At 43.7% G+C, this 20,861-nt stretch overlaps 1 protein-coding gene across 4 annotated transcripts in view; it reads left to right on the top strand.

Annotated features, from left to right (window-relative positions):
* Nucleotides 1–20,861, top strand: part of glra3 (glycine receptor, alpha 3) — a 133,279-nt gene that overhangs the window by 87,132 nt on the left and 25,286 nt on the right. For all 4 annotated transcript variants that reach the window (XM_037254726.1, XM_037254719.1, XM_037254735.1 and 1 more), the window contains exons 4-5: nt 6,393–6,616; nt 7,819–7,901. In XM_037254726.1, coding sequence (XP_037110621.1) covers nt 6,393–6,616; nt 7,819–7,901 — 307 coding nt within the window. The remainder of the gene's footprint in view (nt 1–6,392; nt 6,617–7,818; nt 7,902–20,861) is intronic.

Here is a 20,861-nt window from a genome sequence, read left to right as displayed (position 1 = left end):
GTTGCATGGTGAAAAGAAACCATTATCCCCGCCCCCTTTTCTTGTCTTCCGGGTTAGAGCAACGCTGGCGTCTGGACTGTTGACTGCCGCTTCTACCCCGAACCGTGTCATCTATTTGTTTGTCCCCTGTCTGTTTTGTGTTTCCCGTTTTAAGTGTGCCCGTTTTTTTGTTTTATTTTTCTCGCCTTTTCTCCTGCCCACCGCGTATCTCTGGAGCTCTGCTCGCACCTCTCCGATCCCGTTCCTTCTGACTACGAGCTACGCTAGCCAGCTAGCCAACCCACAACCGGACCCTCCTACCTCCCGGCTCTGAGCCTGTAGCTGCTTGCTCTTGGCTCGGCAAACGGCTCCAACCCAACTTGCTGGCCACTTGGCCGGCGTCCTCGGGGGGAGCACCCGCTCGCTGCGAGCTCGCCGGTCGTGGCTCGGCTGTGTGCCGCCATGACACACTGGGGCGTGCCGTTTGCACGGGTACAGTCGGGATTGACCAACACCACCACCCACTCCACCAACATCATGACTCGGTCCACTGCTGCTTCCATGCATTTCACTGCCTACCAACTTCTAGTTAACCAGCTACTAGCCGTTTTTTCCATTTTTTCTGGATTATTCCCTGCTGCTGTGACGTCGCATCTCCTGCATGAACTATCACTTCTGCTACTCCGGACTTCCATTCCACTAACTTCTCGTCCATTTGTCTACACTGCTGCTGATCTTCATCATTTCAACAATAATCACCGTCTCCCTGCTGCTGCTGCCTCAGCTGCCAGCAAGGCTGGGATCCTCCGCCGTCGCCGCTACATCCACCGTAGCTCCGGACTATCTTTTAAACGACATTTCCCTGATGGCTCACCCATCCCCTCTTTCTGGACTAACTCTCGCCCCCCCGTCACCCCCACCTTCCGTACTGTCAACTTCAACAATCTCCACTCCCCCACCCCCGCTCCTTCATCCATCTCCGTCACACTGCTGAACTGCTCCTTCTCTGTGAAACATGGCAACAGCCCCTGGACTATTTTTCTCTCAACCAAGCCACTCCGTCTAATTACAGCTACATTGCCAAACCCCGCCTCTCTGGGCGAGGAGGTGGTATTGCTGTCCTTCATAAGCGGTCCCTATCCATCATTGAACTGGACCTCAACCTCCCATCTATTTCATCCTTTGAATATCTCGCTTTTTCCCTCCCCAACTCTACTACTGCTGTTCTTATCTAGCGCCCCCCCAAGTCTCATCCGTCTTTTCTCTCTGAACTCTCTGAACTTCTCACCATCGTATCCTCAGTCTCCTATCGCCTCCTACTAATCGGTGACTTCAACATCCACATCGACCAGGCAACTGCTTCACTGACGTCTGACTTCATCTCCCTTCTGGACTGCTTTCATCTCACCCAGCACATCAACTTCCCCACCCACACCAAAGGCCACACCCTGGATATAGTATGCTCCTCCTTTCCACTCACATCCAACCCCCGTCCTCTCACCTTTCCACTGTCAGATCATCTCTGCATCCTCTTCTCTGCCCCTCTACCCTCGCCTCATAAATCCACAGAACGCACCATCTCCTACCGCAACATCAAGACTGTAAACCCAATCACGCTTTGCCAGCTCTTATCCTCTGCTCTTCCTTCCGACCCCACTTCTTCCTCCCCTGACAACCTTGCCACCACGCTCAACAACATCCTTTCTGACTCCCTTGATTCCCTAGCCCCCTGGAAAGCTTCCTCTGTTACATTCACTAACTCTGCCCCTTGGTACACACCGGAACTCCGCACCATGAAACAAACTGGCCGTCAACTCGAACGCCTCTACAAAAGAACCCGCCTCACCGTCCATGCTGAAACCTTTAAACAACACATCTCCTCCTATCGTGATGCTCTTCTTGCTGCCAAATCTGCTTACTTCTCATCTCTCATTAATAACACCAACCGAAACCCCCGCATACTGTTCTCCACTGTCAACAAATTGCTCCAGCCACCGGTCACCAAGTCACCCTCCTCACCCGCCCTCTGTAACTCCTTCCTTGACAACTTTAACAACAAAATCGCCCAAATCAACAGTTCTCTGACCGACACCATCAATAACCCCTCCTCCCCCACCTACCCTGCCCTCCTGCCCCCCTTCCCTGACCTCCCTCCCTTCCCCTCTCTCACTGCCTTCTCCCTTGTCGACTCCTCCACTATCCTAGACATCATTACCTCATCCAAGACAACCACCTGCTCTCTCGACCCTCTTCCAACGACCTTAACTAAGGCCTGCCTCCCTGTCCTCCTCCCCCACCTCACCACCCTTTTTAATCAGTCTTTATCCCTTGGCCACTTTCCCACTCTCTATAAACTTGCAGCCATCACCCCCATCCTCAAAAAGCCCACCTTGGACCCACTCAACCTCTCCAACTACCGTCCCATCTCCAACCTTTCATTCCTTTCCAAAACCCTAGAACGCATTGTCTCCGCCCAACTCCACACCCATCTCCAGTCCAACAACCTCTATGAACCCTTCCAGTCCGGATTCCGCCCACTTCACAGCACTGAAACAGCTCTAGTCAAAGTCACCAACGATCTCCTCATTTCTGCAGACTCTGGTGCCCTCAACATCCTACTACTACTTGAACTTAGCGCAGCCTTTGACACTGTGAACCATTCCATCCTCCTCCAAAGGCTGCGCCAACTAGGTGTTGAGGGCACTGCACTCGACTGGCTCACCTCCTACCTCACCAACAGAAACCAGTTCATCTCTCTCTCCGGTCACACATCCATCCTCTCCCCAGTTACACAAGGGGTCCCCCAAGGCTCAGTTCTTGGCCCCCTCCTATTCATCTGTTACCTCTTTCCCCTTGGTACTGTCATCCGCAAACTCAATCTGGACTTCCACTGCTACGCTGATGACACCCAGATCTACATACGTACGACACCAACCCGTAACCCTTCCCTCACTCATTTTGAAACCTGCATCTCTACAATAAAAGCATGGCTGACCCACAACTTTCTCAAACTCAACAGTGACAAAACAGAGCTCCTCCTCATAGGCACTAAATCCTCCCTTAACAAAACTGGATCCATCACACTCACCATCGACTCCTCAAACATCACTCCCTCCCCTCTGGCACGCAATCTTGGCGTTATTTTTGACCCCACACTGTCCTTTCAACCTCATGTTAGCTCAGTTGTCAAGACCTCCTACTTCCACCTCCGACGCATCGCTAAAATCCGGCACTGCCTTTCTCTCCCTGCCGCTGAATCTCTCATCCACGCCTTCATCTCATCCCGGCTTGATTACTGCAACTCCCTTCTCACTGGAATCACTGCTCACTCACTCCATCGACTTCAACTAGTCCAAAACTCTGCTGCCCGCCTCCTTACCCACACCCGGTCCCGTGAACACATCACTCCTGTTCTCCACTCTCTTCACTGGCTCCCCATGAAGGAGCGTATCATCTTCAAGATACTCCTCCTCACCTTCAAAGCCCTTCACCACCTGGCTCCCACTTACCTATCCGACCTCCTTGTCCCCTACTGCCCCAACCGTCCCCTCCGATCCTCCAATACTTCACGTCTGACAGTCCCAAAATCCAAACTCAAATCCTTCGGTGACAGAGCCTTTTCCTGCACATCACCCCGACTCTGGAACTCTCTCCCCCAGTCTGTCTGTGACTCACCCACACTCCCCATATTTAAGTCCCGTCTAAAAACTTACCTCTTCTCCCAAGCGCATGACCTCCCCTACCCATAACTGGTTTCCTCTTCTTAAGTTTACCCGATTGTTTCCTCCCCGTCCCCCTCCCCTCATGTATGTCTTTGCCTTGTTCCCTGTAAGCGTCTTTGGGTGTTTGAAAAGCGCTATACAAATTTAATGAATTATTATTATTATTATTATTATTAGAGCTACCTAAAAACCCTCTTTTAGATAAAGTGGCCTTCATCACCATTACACTTGATGTGAACTGGGCGCCTTCTGTGAACATGCCATTTTGCGCTCATTATCTTGGATCTTAGTAAATCAGGCCCTTAGACTCACAGGTAGCGGTAGTCACAGTTTTTTCTTTACTCCATGTTGGGAAGTTGCGTAACTGATAGTTGAATGCAACAAGCAGCACAAGTCAGTGATGTGCAGGTCAATACTGAGATATCAGTACGTCCGATACCATATCTGTATCCGCTGAAATTGATTCTCAAATCGAAATATTGATACTTCGGTCATTCGAGGGGTAACATACTTTATATCCTTAGTATACAGGGGAAGGTAACTAAGCTATAGTGATCTTGATTTAATGACCTGCATGGTGGGAACTACTTCCACTTAGCTAAGTGTGTTACGTATCTCAGTCTGTCTATTAAGTAATATTTTCCATTGTAGCAGGGATGGTCAGAGAAGGCAGAAAAATCATGAAATCATGAAGTCCAAAAAAAACAATGATTGAATAAAAATATTTAAAATGTCACTTCTCTGCTTCATGCTTTATCTTATTGTATTAAAATCAATCATAGCTTATCTAGTGTCATTATCATAAAGGGTTCTAATTCTAATGGTTTACTGTATGATTTGAATACATACTACATACAGTACAAATACTACTTTTTTACACAGGTAAACTTACAATTCTAGCTTTTGCACAGTCCACACAAAAAAAATCCCTCTTGAAGTAACATGCGTAATATAATTCAATACTATCAACACTCGTAAGGCGGCGGGCCCTGACAACATCCCGGGTCGAGCGCTGAAGGACTGCGCTGGGGAGCTGACGGGTGTCTTCACGGACATCTTCAACATTTCCCTGCAGCGAGCCGTCGTCCCTTCGTGTTTCAAGGCTGCCACCATCGTACCTGTGCCGAAGAATCCTGCCCCGTCCTGCTTCAATGACTACCGCCCCGTGGCACTGACGCCCATCATCATGAAGTGCTTTGAGCGGCTTGTCATGGAGCACATCAGATCCATTCTACCCCCCACCATAGACCCCTTCCAGTTTGCGTACCGAGCCAAACGGTCCTCTGAGGATGCCATCTGCTCGGCCCTCCACTCGGCCCTCACCCACCTGGAGAGTAGGGACTGGTATGTGAGATTGCTGTTTGTGGACTTCAGTTCTGCCTTCAACACCATTGTGCCACAACGACTCATCTGCAAACTCGCCAAGCTGGGCCTCAGTACCTACCTCTGCAACTGGCTACTAGACTTCCTCAGTCAGAGACCTCAGGTGGTACGTGTTGGCGACAAGATCTCCGCCAGCATCACGCTGAGCACGGGGGCCCCCCAAGGCTGCGTGCTCAGTCCGCTGCTCTTCACCCTGCTGACGCATGACTGCGCTGCAACCTACAGCACCAACCGCATGGTGAAATTTGCTGACGACACGACTCTGGTGGGTCTCATCACCAAAGGCGACGAGACTCAATACAGGTTGGAGGTTGACCTTCTGACCACGTGGTGCAAGGACAACAACCTCTTGCTGAACGTCAACAAGACCAAGGAGATTGTTGTTGACTTCCGGAAGGGTCACACCCAACACCTGCCGCTGACCATTGACGGTGCTGTGGTGGAGAGGGTGAGCAGCACCAGGTTCCTGGGGGTGCACATCAGTGAGGATCTCTCCTGGTCCACCAACACCGCATCACTGGCAAAGAAGGCCCAGCGCCGCCTGTACTTCCTGCGGAAACTTAGGCGAGCGTGTGCTCCTCCGGCCGTCATGACTACATTTTACCGTGGCACCATTGAGAGCGTCCTCTCCAGTTGTATTGCTGTTTGGGGTGGTAGCTGCACTGACTACAACATGAAGGCCCTCCAGCGCATAGTGACCACGGCTGGTAGGATTATTGGTGCTTCACTCCCCTCCTTGAAGGACATTTACACCTCCCATCTCACCCGCAAGGCGACCACGATTGTGAGTGATGTGAGTCACCCCGCTCACTCTTTGTTCGATCTTCTGCCCTCTGGGAAAAGGTACAGGAGCCTGCGCTCCCGCACCACCAGACTCACCAACAGCTTCAGACTCCAGGCTGTTAGGATCCTGAACTCTCTCCCCCCTTCTGCGTAGCGTCCTGTGCTTTTGCGCTGTATTCTGACTGTCTGCAGTATGCACACTTGCTCCGTTTTGCTCCTCTTATTTATTGTGTTGTTTATTTATTATTTATTCATCACTCTTATTATTCATTGTTTGTGCCTTCTTGTTTTTATTTTGTGTTGTTTTGCTTGTATGTATGTCGTGTACTATGTCTTGTCACCGTGGGATAGTGGAAACGTAATTTCGATTTCTTTGTGTGTCTTGGCATGTGGAGAGATTGACGATAAAGCAGACTTTGACTTTGACTTTACTTTCTATCACCAAATGCAATTTGTGTGTTGATGCATTTTCAGATGCCACGTGGTATTGCTTAATCTTCATATTGTTATTTCTTGTGCATTTAGGACTATCGCGTGAACATTTTCCTTCGTCAGCAGTGGAATGATCCCAGGCTTGCCTATGCAGAATATCCAGATGACTCTTTGGATTTGGACCCCTCTATGTTAGACTCCATTTGGAAGCCAGATCTGTTCTTCGCCAATGAAAAGGGTGCACACTTCCATGAGGTTACAACAGACAACAAGTTGCTGCGGATTTTTAAGAATGGAAATGTTTTATACTCTATAAGGTGAGTTCCACGTTACTCTTACATCAAGTAGAAAAGGAGCAGAGAAACAGTCCAGCAGACCCTCAGCAACCTTTTGGTTCCGCAGTGACATTGTACAATGTATAGTCAAATACAAGGCTAAAACCAATAAATAACATTTAAAAAGGTTGAAAAACCAAACCAATTCAGTAATCATTTAGACACATTGTTTAACTAAAGATGATCCAAATCTGTTGATTATTATTTCAGGCTCTCAAAAGTAATAATTAACAGTACCACACAGTCTTTTTCACCACATAAGCATTGCTTGATTGCATCCAAGACACATAGCTCATTTTTCCCCATTTTGGGTAGGTACGTGCCGACATGGCAGCCATGTAAGCAAGGTTAATGTAATAATTAAATACAATGCATATTGTAACTTAATTATGGGAAGAAAAGCAGCAGATAAAGTAAGACTAGTCGTCTTTCTGCTCCATTTCAGTCTAGATTAGAGAACATTTGTATTTATGTTTTTTTTTCTTTATGATGAATTAAGTAAATGATGGAAATGAAAAATGACAAAAAATGAAAGATCAAATGAAGCGTTGTAGATCAAATGAAGCGTTGTCATAGGCACGCAGCTCAAAAGGGACATGCATCTAGGTACCAGTGTTCATATCTTGAGTTGACAAATGAAAGCAGAAACTGTTAGAAAGCTAAGACAACTTATCTTACACTTACACTTATCTTACACAAAAAATGTCATGAACATAAGACCATTCCATTCTCTCAAATTACTATGCCGATAACAATCACATTTTTGAGAATGCTTACCAGCAAAATGGTGAAGTTCATAATACACAAGTGCAGGTGGAAAAAAACTGCTTTTGAAGGGCATAATGTATTATACTCTAGAAATTACGGTACTCAAATGCAACTTTGTAGTTGTTAAGCAAGTACATTCCATTGTTTTTTCATTGAAACACAATAACATGGGATTAATTCACAGTGAACTATTATATTCTACTATTATAAACACCCATTTGTAATTATTTATTTTATACAATTTATACTGTTAACAAGCACTTTACTTGCACATAAAATGCTTAAACCTGTCGTGTTTGTTTTGTGATTTTCACCCACGCCACTACTAGAGCCATGCATTGTTTTCAGTTCACAGTTCAACACTGTCAATGTATTTCACTTACTTCTCACTTATACACTTTTTTGTACACTTTCAGATTAACGTTAACGCTCTCATGTCCCATGGATCTAAAAAACTTCCCCATGGATGTTCAGACCTGCATTATGCAGTTGGAAAGCTGTAAGTACTGGATCACAAATACAAATTCACCACTTTAATATAGCTGCCTTAATTTGTGCAATGAGGCTTGGGTATCTGGCATTACATACCATGCTGGCTTGAATCATTTATTTGAAATGAGAGATTGGTGTGCTGGGACTCACCATACTCCTCAATGGTAGCCGTGAATGGTGAGAGAAATTTTACAAAATACTCAGCATTTGTGATTTCAGAGGTCACGTGCATTGTGTCTAAGATCATCACTTAAAAGAGCTGTAGCAACAGCTTGTGGTTGTTCCAAGCATCTCTCAATCATGTCAAGCAAGCTGTTCCATCTAGTCACTACAACCATTGTAAGTTTATACACGGTAAGATTTTTGATTAATGGTCAGCACAGCTGTGGCAGATGTACCACAGTGAAAAAAACGTCACAGCATACTCACACTGCCTACGTTTACCGGGCTTGTGGTGCCAGGTTTGAAGTGTGAGCAAAACACTTCGTGTGGAGACTGTCCAGCCTCGTATACTGCTAGTTTGATGTTTCCTGCATTGCCCATTACAACAGCAATATTTATTATTGTTGATGTTAAATGTTGTCAAGGTCCCACTCACTAAGTGCAGACTTTATCACATCTTCTACAGCATGGTTAGGCATCTCCGGTCCTCGAGGATCGGTGTCCTGCATATTTTCTATGTCTCCCTGTTGCAACACAGCTGATTCAAATGGTCAGGCAAGGTCTGCAGAAGCTGGATAACAATCCTGATCATTTGAATCAAGTTTGCTGCAACAGGGAGACATAGAAAACATGCAGGACACCGGCCCTCGAGGACCAGAGTTGCCTACCGATGATCTACAGCAGGGGTGTCCAAACTTTTTGCAAGGAGGGCCAGATTTAATAAAGTGAAGGGGCCCAATCAGGCTCCTGCAGAACGTGAGGATGAACTGATCATTTGAATCAGGTGTGTTTAACGAGGGAAACTTGGAAAACATGTAGGAATGCGGCCCCCGAGGACTGGAGTTTGAGACCCCTGGGCTAAACGATAGGTAGGCTAACGTGACATAAACACAAACGAAGAGCTGAGAACGGGCCTGACGTAACATTCAGAGTTATTAAAAAAAACTATTACATAAATAACACGTTTATAAAACCATCTGTGTCACTCCAATTCATTAAATCCATCGATCGTCCTTTGTCAACAATGGGTGCGCACCGCTGACGGCGCTTGCACTTCAAAATATTCCACAGGCCCATATAACGATATATAAATTATATATCAAATAACTATTATATAAGCAATAATATCATCAAACCATCTGTGCACTCTAAATCATTAAATCCATCGATCAAATTCCTCGTCCTTTGTCAACAACGCCGCGCGTGCTCCCTGACGTCAGCCTCGTCGTTATTCCACAGATCTAGTATAGAACTATATTGTAGCGTTAACAAAGTACAAGGAAAGACGTGGGTTTGGTAAACAGCTCTTTATTTAACAAAACAAACTTCCAGGCGTGTGGTGGCATGGACTTCCAGCCACGGAGGAGGAAAAGAGATCCATAGAATAGGACCGGGCGTGCGTAAAAGCCATTACCGAGCCCCATCCACCGTCCCCGGACAGCCACCCGGCCGAGCGCCGGCCCCCGACTTCTATCCACGGTGAAAGAGAGCTCCGTAGAGTAGGACCAGGCGTGCGTAAAAGCCATAATAGTTTTTCAAACCTTCTGTGTCACTCCAAATCCTTAAATCCTTCAAACTCTTCGTCCTCCGTGTCACTTAGAAACAAAGCCGCTAATGATGCCGGTAGTACGTGGGGCCCTTCGTCATCTTCGTCATCCCGTGATCAATCTTTGTCCTTTTTGAGCTGCTGACGTCACTTGAAATTCAAATTACAGTAATCCCTTGCTACATCGCGGTTCGTTTATCGCGGTTTCATTTTTTATTTTTTTTTTGTTGAAAATATTTGAAAAAATTCACATATAACTCGCTCCTCATTATAAGTCACCGCCCCACCCAAACTATGAAAAAAAAACGCAACTTATAGTCCGAAAATTACGGGATTTACTTTTGACTCGCAACCCCGCGTGAAGAATCGCTCTCTGTTAGCTTGTCGTATGTGTTAGCATGTTTAGTCTGATAGTGTCTCTTTAGGTTGAAATCCTTAAACAAGACAACCGTCTCTTTACAAATTAGACAAACAGAATTGCCTTGATTTTCAGTGAAGAAGTATTGTAATTCTCATTTCTCTTGAAAGCGACAGCCCTCAATGTCAACTTTCCTCGTTTTCTTTGCAGTCGCCATGGCAGAAATGAGCGGAGAGGGGTGGTGCTGCCACCCTTTGGTAATAGAAGGAATTACAGTTTCAGGTTTCATGATTTTTTTATTCAGTAGACCAAAGCTGCGGGCCGTATGAAATCTGACCGGGGGCCGGATTTGGCCCGCCTGCCGGACTTTGGACATGCCTGATCTACAGCAATTGGGTTCCAGTGTGAATTTACCCAAGTGCTAAATTTTGTAGGACATAGTACAGGTGGCAAAAGTAATCGATTTTAATAATTGAGTGATCGTTTAGAGCAGTGATCCCCAACCTTTTTTGCGCCACGGACCGGTTACGTGTCAGAAATATTTTCGCGGACCGGCCTTTATATAAATAAATAATAGATTTATATAACTAAATAATACATTCATATAAATAAATAATACATTTATAATAAATATATGAATACGATGAAATAAAATGATACGACTGGCATAAAAACAAGTATAAACGACATTAAAATAAAACTCACCATTACATTGAATTAGTGGGAGCACTGAGCTTGTGTCTCAGAAACGAGCCGGTCCCATCTAGGCGTAATCGGAGACAATGACACCCGAAGTGGTTAAGGTTTGTCTTTTAATGCAGGATGCTTGGCGAAGCAGTTTTGAGGGCTTCATTGCCTCGTTAGCTAGCCTGTCGCCACATATTATGCAGAGTGGGCTTGGCGCGTCATAGTCTTTTAAATGCAGCTTTCCTTTTCTTAGAAGTCGTACCCTCTTCTTCTTCCGTCTCCTCATTGGGCTTTTTTCCCTTTCCGAAGAAGCTTTCCAAACATCTCTGTTTCTTGCTCATTTTTGCTTGCTTCGCGGGCTCAACTGAGGTGACATGTCACGTGACCGAGACGAGCGTCTTGACCTGAACCGACGGATGTAATTGGGAGAGAATCGCCAATTCTTTTATATTTTTCAAAATAAATACTTACTCATTTTTGCTAGCTTTGCGGGCTCGACTGGGGAAACATGTCACGTGACCGGGACGAGCGTCTTGACCTGAATTAATTGATCGTCGATTAAAACAATTATTTTTTTTTTTCTGTGTGGCTTGGCGGCCCGGTACAAAGTGACCCACGGACCGGTACCGGTCCGCGGCCCGGTGGTTGGGGACCACTGGTTTAGAGTCATTATTAAATACAGATTTCAGACTCTCAAAAGTATGAATTATTTGATAGCTCTAGTCCTTCTGTAAAGCAGACTGATTTAGCTTTGTTTATCAAAATAAGAGCATATGCGTTTACTTTGGGAAACAATAACCATTAATGCTTTTTGTGATATTGCTTTAGCTGGTGTTCAGTTGTTTCTTTAACTTCTAAATAATGCCAAACTAACAAAAACAATTGGTTTTCGATTTGGTAATCGATATATTTTTTTAATATAACAATGCAAATAAAATTGTAATGATTGTTTGATTAAAAGGCGGAATAATTGATAGAATAATCAATTCCCCAAATATTCAATAGTGACAGCCCTAGGACATATCTTTTAAACTCCCATTCACTCATATGTCCTGTATTGGTAATATAACTCAGGGTTGTATATGAAGTCCAGCCATTTGTGGTGATTGTGATATACTCTGACTGCATAAAGTTCTGTTGGATGACAGCTTGTGCATCGGTGGAAAGATAATCTAATACAGATTGACTAAAATGTGCTCATGAAGGAAACCCGCATTTAAGCTTCAGGTTCGCTACTACCCTTTTAAAACCCTTGTTGTCCACAACAAAATGGCGGCAAATCCTCTGCAATGTGGCACGACTTGTATCTCGTTATTTCTTGTGCCCTTGCGAAAATCAAACAACTTACCAACAAAACCTTTTTATTCATCATAAACTATATACAATTTGTGCTGCTTATCTAAGAATAGATATACATATGATTAAAAAAATATGTATTACTGTAATTCCATCCATCCATCCATTTTCTGTACGGCTTGTCCACACGGGGGTCGCTGGCGTGCTGGAGCCTATCCCAGCAGTCATCGGGCAGTAGGCAGCCAATCGCAGGGCACACAGAGACAAACAACCATCCGCACTCGCATTCACACCTATGGACAATTTGGAGGGCTTAATCAGCCTGCCATGCATGTTTTTGGGATGTGGGAGGAAAACGGAGTGCCCGGAGAAAACCCACGCAGGCACTCAGGCAGGAGAACATGCAAACTCCACACAGGGAGGGCCGGAGGTGGAATCGAACCCGCACCCTCTGAACTGTGAGGCGGATGTGCTAACCAGTGCGCCACCCACCGTGCGTCCTACTGTAATTCCTTTTTATTTTATTTTATTCTTTATGTTTTTCCTACTCAAAATAGTTCAGCGGTAGGGCAGCACCCTGGGACAATCCACCTGCTTTTTTTATATGAAAGGTGTGTTATCTATTTGTGATTGGTGGTGGTGATAGGGTCAAGAAACCAGATTAGAAGCAATATCTCTGATTGAAACACCAGCCCGTACCCCAAATTTGGTACCAAGCTGCAGCACGATTTGATGTCATGACTGATGTCATTTGTAAAAAGTGCCATGTAGCTACAGACTTTTAAGGACTCAAAGTCATAAATTGGTAACCTAATTTCTGTGAAGGCTAATTCAGGGAACGCAGCCTGACAGTGACTGCAGGGGACTGAGAAGACAAGGATCAGATGATTTTTTTTTCAGTAAGATTTCTGCTTTACCCCACTAACCACACCATACATAGCTCAATTTATGTGATGTGTTTATTTGAGATTATTTTTTTTCTGAGATAATGCAGCTTACTGTGATGTAATGATGCTGAGAGCACAGGAAATGCAACACGCGTACATGTACAGAGAATTTTTTGGAGAAACTTTCCTTTATCCAATTCCACTACCATTTAATTATAATATGATATATAATAATAATAATAATAAATATAATTTACGTATATAATATGAAATAACAAATATAATATGAACTTTTGCATATGGAGTGTTATTCATCTGAATTGCATGTTTCTGGTATAGGTTTGAAAGAGAGTTTTTTTCTGGTGTTCTATGGTTGGGGTAGTGCAATAACATCCTGCTCTCGATGCTTTACCTTTGGATTGTCCATATTATGTGTCCTCTCTGTATCCATTGTAGCCTGGTCATCCTGGAAGTGTCACGATCCGTCTCCGTTCGTTTCCTTGTTTTAAAGGGTACCTTTGGTCAACCTGTATAACGCAGGCACTGATTTAGTATAAAGTAAATGTACAATATCAAAAAAGAAATAACACAACACCTCTTAGGGACAAGAGATATATAGCCTGAAACATTACCATTTGACCGGCACTTTTGCTGCCTGGGGAAGAAATATGGCGCCCCGGATATGACGTCACAAAGTTGATTCCGTTTTGAGGCGCCCCAATCAGGCCTATATACGTACTACCTTCATAAGAAATCGATTATGTTGAAATTTAAGGGTAATGTGAGTAATGATGTAGGAATAAATGAATACAACGATTAGATGTTCTGTAGAAAAGGTTGTGCCCCCCCCCCCCCCGCACTGGCAAAGCTATCCGGCTGCCTAGCAAGCTCGAGGCAGGAACAAGTATTCTATTATACAGGGATGAGAATTTTCCGCGGAGCCACGGATTTCTGTGTTTTTTTCCGTCGAAAGTATTTTCGTGAATCGTGTAAATCCATTGAGAAAATTATTTTTTTTATATATGGGGGGAGCGGCCTTCTAGCTGGCCGGGCAACGTTAGCCTCGGCGACTCTCGCGGGCATTCCGCTGCCCGCCGCGACAGCGTATACCCCCCCCCCCCCCCCGTCTTCTTTTCCGTGCTTTTTCACATTTGCCATTCTCATCCCTGTATTATACAAATCAGCTTCCAGACATTTACTTAAAAGACCAATTGATCATAGCCATTACTAAAATCACTCAACAGGAAACTGACTTTCCTGGCAAAATGCGCTTGCCCGCCATGACGGGAAACCAATGTAAACAAACCACAATAATCGCCCAATAATTGATCAAAATCGGGTACAAAAACTGCTTATCACAGATACTACATACCTGTCTCAGACCGGCAATATTTTGTCTCTGGGATCTCTCTTCATGACGCTGCTGCCTTTTCACATTAGTTTTCCTCTGTTTATGGGCAAAGATTGTTGGCACTGCACCAACGCTGGGGACGAGATTGGAGCCAGCCAAGATGCTATCAACTTGCTGACGTCACGCAGCTGCCTGATCCGGGCCACAAACTAAGCAACATGGATGCTCCCAGTATTTCCATGTCACACTTACTAAAAGCCATTTATTTCCTACATGAGTTGCTTTTTTTAATAAACTTCAGAGATTTGATTAAGCCATATTCGTAGAACAGAAAAATGTTAATATGGCTAATGACCAAAGGTACACTTTAATGTTGCCATGGTTTCTGTTCGCGTCGCCCCTCCCCTCCTGTGTCTGCTCACAATCTATGTAATTGCCATCACCTGCCTCTCGTTACCTGTCGTGTTTAAGTCCTGTCTGCGTGTCACTCCCCGTCGGATTGTTTGCGTCTCATGTCTTCTTGTTTCTTGTTTTTCTAGTTGCTTGTCTGTTCTCGTCTTGTTTCATCTTTCTGTTCAGTTATTCATGTCCCTGGTCGAGTATCTATAGTCAGTCTTTTGAGTTCCTTCAATAAACCCTGGTCCAGGCTGCATTTGGTCGCCCAGCTCCATTCAATTCATGACAGGAAGGGGGATCCTCCCATCTGTGGTCTCTTCTCAAGGTTTCTCATTTAGCCTAGTAGGAGCTTTGAGTTTTTTCTTGCCCTCCTCGGATGTTTGAGAATAATTGTCAATTTTTGCACCTGTCGTCCTGAATGTTGTTAGCTACCTAAATGTTGTACAGAGGCTGAGCTCTACCGGAGTCAAATTCCTTGTTTGGCATGCTCAAACTTGGCAAATAAAGGATTGATTGATTGATTGATTGATTGATTGAACTACCCCTGCTCAGGTACTAATTGAGTTCAAATTGAGAATGTCCATCCATCCATCCATTATCTGAACCAAGACACATCATTCTCACTAGTCGCATCATGATTTCATATTTGCTTGCTTGACCCTATTTCCTTGTTCCGAAAATCAACAACAATATTATCAAACTTTATGACACCTCAATTAAATTACCTCCCAAGCCAGGTACAGAAATAGTTGTAACCAAGGACATTTTAAGATTAGGGGGTGCCTGAGAATATTTGTCATTTTTCACACGTCCTGAGTGTTGTTAGTCACCTAAATGTTGAACAGAGGCTGTGCTGTACCAAAGTCAAATTCCTTGTTTGGCACGCCCAAACATGGCAAATAGAAATTCTTGAATCTTGAATCTGTCTTTTATATTTTGTTTGGAAGGGGTTTTTTTAGGTTTTGGGAGTGGGGTCAGAATACATACTCTTTTAATGTACTTATTTGCATGCACATGCGCACACGTCACACACATACACACACACACACATGCGCGCACACACAAATTCATTCATTCACTATAGCGCTAAACTAAACGTCCAATGCTAACATGTATGTTGAAACCATATGCAACTGTCGTGCTTACTGGGATGAGGAAAGTAATTATTTTCAAGCCGCATCTGTATTCAGATGATGAGGACAGATTGGACAAACTGGTGTTATACTGAGATAATCATTTAAATGACCATGCTCTGACCAGGATGACCCAGCTTGAGAAAGATTAAAAATGGTAAAATGGAGAAACAGAAACCACTGAACTACGCAAGAGGAGGAAGATAAAAGATAAAAACCTGCATTAAGATAGTGCTCTATGGACCATTTTTTAAAAAGCGGAACAGCTGGTAAAAGCTGGTACATGCCTAAAGCCATACACAAAAGATGAAGTTGGTCTTTCTTAAGGTTCTATTGTGTGCATGCCCGTGTGTGTGTGTGTGTGTGTGTGTGTGTGTGTGTGTGTGTGTGTGTGTGTGTGCGTGTGTGCGTGCGTGCGTGCGCGCGAGTGCGTGCGTATGTGTGTGTGTGTGCGTGTGTGCGCGTGTGGTGCCTGCATGTGTCATGCATGCAACTGAAAGCCCAGCCTGCATGGGCATATGAGATACCAAAAATCAAATGATGCAGTATTTGGACCAGTATATGAAATCAGTTCAAAACAGCCTTATTTTCTTTGCTTGACAGGTTCTGTAAAATCTGTAATTAAAACCCATCAAATTGTTACAATATCCACACAAGACTTTTAGGAACCTTTATAATAGTTTTTTACATTTCATTGGTTTTTTTTAAACACTTTTTTTGTATTTCCAAACAATTTTGTAGAAATTTTAACCCTTTCAGAAACGTTCTTATTTATTTGAAAAAATAAGAGATTATTAAATTAGAGTAAATACATTGTTACAATATCCACACAAGACTTTTATGAACCTTTTATGAAGTGTAAACATGTCTGGCTCCTCTCTGCTCTTGCGTGCTGGCCGGCTGGCGCGTCCCCTGTGTTTATTTTTAAACACTATTGTACTTTTAAATACATTATTGTATTTTAAACACTTTTTTTTAAACATTCTCCTTTAAATTTTGTATGAGCCCGTGTTGCATTTGGTTGTCCTGCCTCATCCGTGACAAAATGAAGTGCAAATCAGAGATGCTGCCAATTCTGCTGATGTGAACGAAATGGAAGATTGGATACGTAGCACTGTGGGAGGCTGAGATAAAGCTAGCACTAGCATTAGCGAGAAGCTAACGAATGCATTTAACACATTATTGTGTACCCCAAGAATAATACAGCACCTTCGATGCAATTTATCTGATACAATTACTCAAAAATACACCCAGAAGAAGTGAAAACAGCTACAAAATCAGCAGAAAGACTGACGCTAATGATATGAAAACGAGTGCAAAGACAAAGTGAAATACAGTTTATTATTTTCGTGTCATCTCAAGCTTTAATGTGTCCATCGTTTCCATAGATTGAAGTTAAGTTAAAGTTAAAGGAACTGAAACATCAACGAAACAAAGTCTTTCAGCGAATCCTTCTCTATACTGACAAAAGATTTCAGAAACACTCCTTGAACTAGCAGGACTTCGACCACAGGCGTGGGAACACTGCTTGAAATATGAAATTTGACCAGGCACTTCTTTGAGGTTCTGATGTTAGGGGATGGTGCAATGATTTGTGTGGATTGATGCATCCAACAACGGAACATTTTGATCTCTCCACTTCGACATCCTTGAGTTGTTTGGGCTACAAGTAATAAACATGTCCAAATCGTAATAAACATGGCGGATTTGCGAATCCACCATGTTTGTTACTCGGATTTCTGTTTGGCAACACTCATTACCTTGTTTGGTTTGTCACGCCCCAACGGATGTGATGTTATGGATAAAAATACGTACCGTATTTTCACGACCAAAGGGCGCACCGTACTGAAAGGCGCAGTCTCAGTTATGTTTGCCATTACTGTATTTAACACGCATCATAGGGCGCATGCATGCCATGATTTACGGTAAACAAACAAAAAACATCACGGGAGCAAGAAAGTGAGTTCGGTTGTACTTTATTCTACTGTTTAACCATGTACTCTACTGTACTCACATTATTGTTGATCGATATTCATACGCAAATCCGTCCAAGTCCTCATCTTCTGTATCCAAATTAAAGAGTTGGGCAAGTTCGCCATCTGACATGCCTGACATTACGCCTCTTTATTAAAAGGCGCACCTTTGTTTTTCGAGGAAATTAAACGCGTTTATGTGCACCCTATGGTTGTGAAATTACGGTAAAAGAAAACGAAGAACGGAGTAAAAAATAGCCCCCCAAAATGATCATAAAAGTATCTCTGCAGCATCTGGAGGGATATACTGTAATTTTCGGACTAAAAGTCGCTCCGGAATATAGGTCGCATTAGCCATAAAATGCACAATAACGTGAAAAAAAAAAACATATAAGTCGCTCCGGAGTATAAGTCGCATTTTGGGGGGAAATTTATTCGACAAAATCCAACACCAAGAACAGACATGAACGAGCAACAACAGGCTAAACGATAGGTATGCTAACGTGACGTAAAAACAAACGAAGAGCTGAGAATGGGCCTGACGTAACATTCAGAGTTATTAAAAAAAACTATTACATAAATAACACGTTTATAAAACCATCTGTGTCACTCCAATTCATTAAATCCATCTATCGTCCTTTGTCAACAATGGGTGCGCGCCGCTGACGGCGCTTGCACTTCAAAATATTCCACAGGCCCATATAACGATATATAAATTAGATATCAAATAACTATTATATAAGCAATAATATTATCAAACCATCTGTGCACTCTAAATCATCGATCAAATTCCTCGTCCTTTGTCAACAACGCCGTGCGTGCGCCCTGACGTCAGCCTCGTCGTTATTCCACAGATCTAGTATATAACTATATTGTAGCGTTAACAAAGTACAAGGAAAGACGTGGGTTTGGTAAACGGCTCTTTATTTAACAAAACAAACTTCCAGGGGTGTGGCGGCGTGGACTTCCAGCCACGGAGGAGGAAAAGAGATCCATAGAATAGGACCGGGCGTGCGTAAAAGCCATGACCGAGCCCCATCCACCGTCCCCGGACAGACACCCGGCCGAGCGCCGGCCCCTGACTTCTATCCACGGAGGTGAAAGAGAGCTCCGTAGAGTAGGACCGGGCGTGCGTAAAAGCCATAATAGTTTTTCAAACCTTCTGTGTCTCTCCAAATCCTTAAATCCTTCAAACTCTTCGTCCTCCATGTCACTTAGAAACAAAGCCGCTAATGATGCCGGGAGTACGTGGGGCCCTTCGTCATCTTCGTCATCCCGTGATCAATCTTTGTCCTTTTTGTAACCAACCGCGCTGCTGACGTCACTTGAAATTCAAATTACAGTAATCCCTTGCTACATCGCGGTTCGTTTATTGCGGTTTCACTTTTTTTTTTTTTAAAATTCACATAGAAGTCACTCCTTATTATAAGTCGCCCCCCCACCCAAACTATGAAAAAAAACCGCGACTTATAGTCCGAAAATTACGGTATTACACTTTTCTACACTCCTGGAGACTCAAAAGAAAGAAAATGATTTTAAAAACAAGAACATTCGATTTTTCATGAGATGTCTCCTTTAACTACACCTGAACCTCGATTTCATGCGCTTCGATTCTACGCATCTTTCTGTCTAAATTGGTTGTGAAATTACGGTTATAGAAAACGAAGAACGGAGTATAAAATAGCCCCCCAAAACAATCATAAAAGTATCTCTGCAGCATCTGGAGGGATATATTACACTTTTCTACACTCCTGGAGACTCCAAAGAAAGAAAATGTTTTTAAAAGCAAAAACATTCGATTTTTCATGAGATGTCTCCTTTAACGACACCTGAACCTCGATTTCATGCGCTTCGATTCAACGCATCTTTCTGTCTAAATTGGTTAAGTCATGGACCCCAATTTATTTTTTATTGTAAAATATATTTTCTTTTCAACTGTGAGCATTAACTTTCAAACATTTGGAAAACAACACGCAACCATTGCTGATGCCCAAAACGTTGGGATGTAGCTTAGGTTAAATAAAAACATTTCAAATAAACTCAGAACAAAATGTTGTTATTTAGCGGACACTTCAATTGACTTCGCTGATTTTGAAGTAGTATTTTAAATGGACGATATAAAAACTGTACGGAGCTAAATGACTAGCACCTAAACTTTTGCGCTAGTTACCGTATTTTTCGGACTATAAGTCGCGTTTTTTTCATAGTTTGGGTGGGGGGGCGACTTATACTGAGGAGCAACTTATGTGATTTTTTTCACAAATTTTCAAAATGAAAAAAAAAAAAAGTGAAACCGCAATAAACGAACCGTGATGTAGCAAGGGATTACAGTTTGTAGGTTGAACTGCAAGTGACGTCAGCGGCGCGGCGGTTGTTTACATAAAGGACAAAGGATTCGATCACGGGATGACGAAGATGACGAAGGGCCCCACGTACTACCGGCATCATTAGCGGCTTTGTTTGTAAGTGACACGGAGGACGAAGAGTTTGAAGGGTTTAATGATTTGGAGTGACACAGAAGGTTTGAAATACTATTATGGCTTTTACGCACGCCCGGTCCTACTCTACGGAGCTCTCTTTCACCTCCGTGGATGGAAGTCGGGGGCCGGCGCTCGGCCGGGTGGCTGTCCGGGGACGGTGGATGGGGCACGGACATGGCTTCTACGCACGCCCGGTCCTATTCTATGGAGCTCTCTTCCACCTCCGTGGCTGGAAGTGCCACCTCCGGGGATGGAAATCCACGCCGCCACACGCCGGTGCTTGGGGCCGTGTGGCGGTGAACTATTTATGTTATAGTTATTTGATATATTTCATTTCGTGTAGCAACTTGTATATGTTTTTAGCGTTAAAGTTCAGGAGTTGTTGGCTCGTTGAACTCTTGTTTTGTTAAAAAAACAGCCGTTTACCAAACCTACGTCATTCCTGGTACTTTAACGCTACAATATTGTTGTTATATATGTACTGGATCTGTGGAATACCGACGAGGCTGACGTCAGCGGCGCACGCGCGGCGTTGTTGACAAAGGACGAGGAATTTGATCGATGGATTTAATGATATGGAGTGACACAGATGGTTTGATATTGTTGTTTATATGATAGTTATTTGATATATTTTATTTCATGTAGCAACTTGTATATGTTTTTATCGTTACAGTTCAGTAGTTGTTGGCTCGTTGAAC

The sequence above is a fragment of the Syngnathus acus genome, chromosome 1 (genome assembly GCF_901709675.1).
Source record: "Syngnathus acus chromosome 1, fSynAcu1.2, whole genome shotgun sequence".
Lineage (NCBI taxonomy): Eukaryota > Metazoa > Chordata > Actinopteri > Syngnathiformes > Syngnathidae > Syngnathus > Syngnathus acus.
This window is presented reverse-complemented; position numbering and strand designations above follow the sequence as displayed.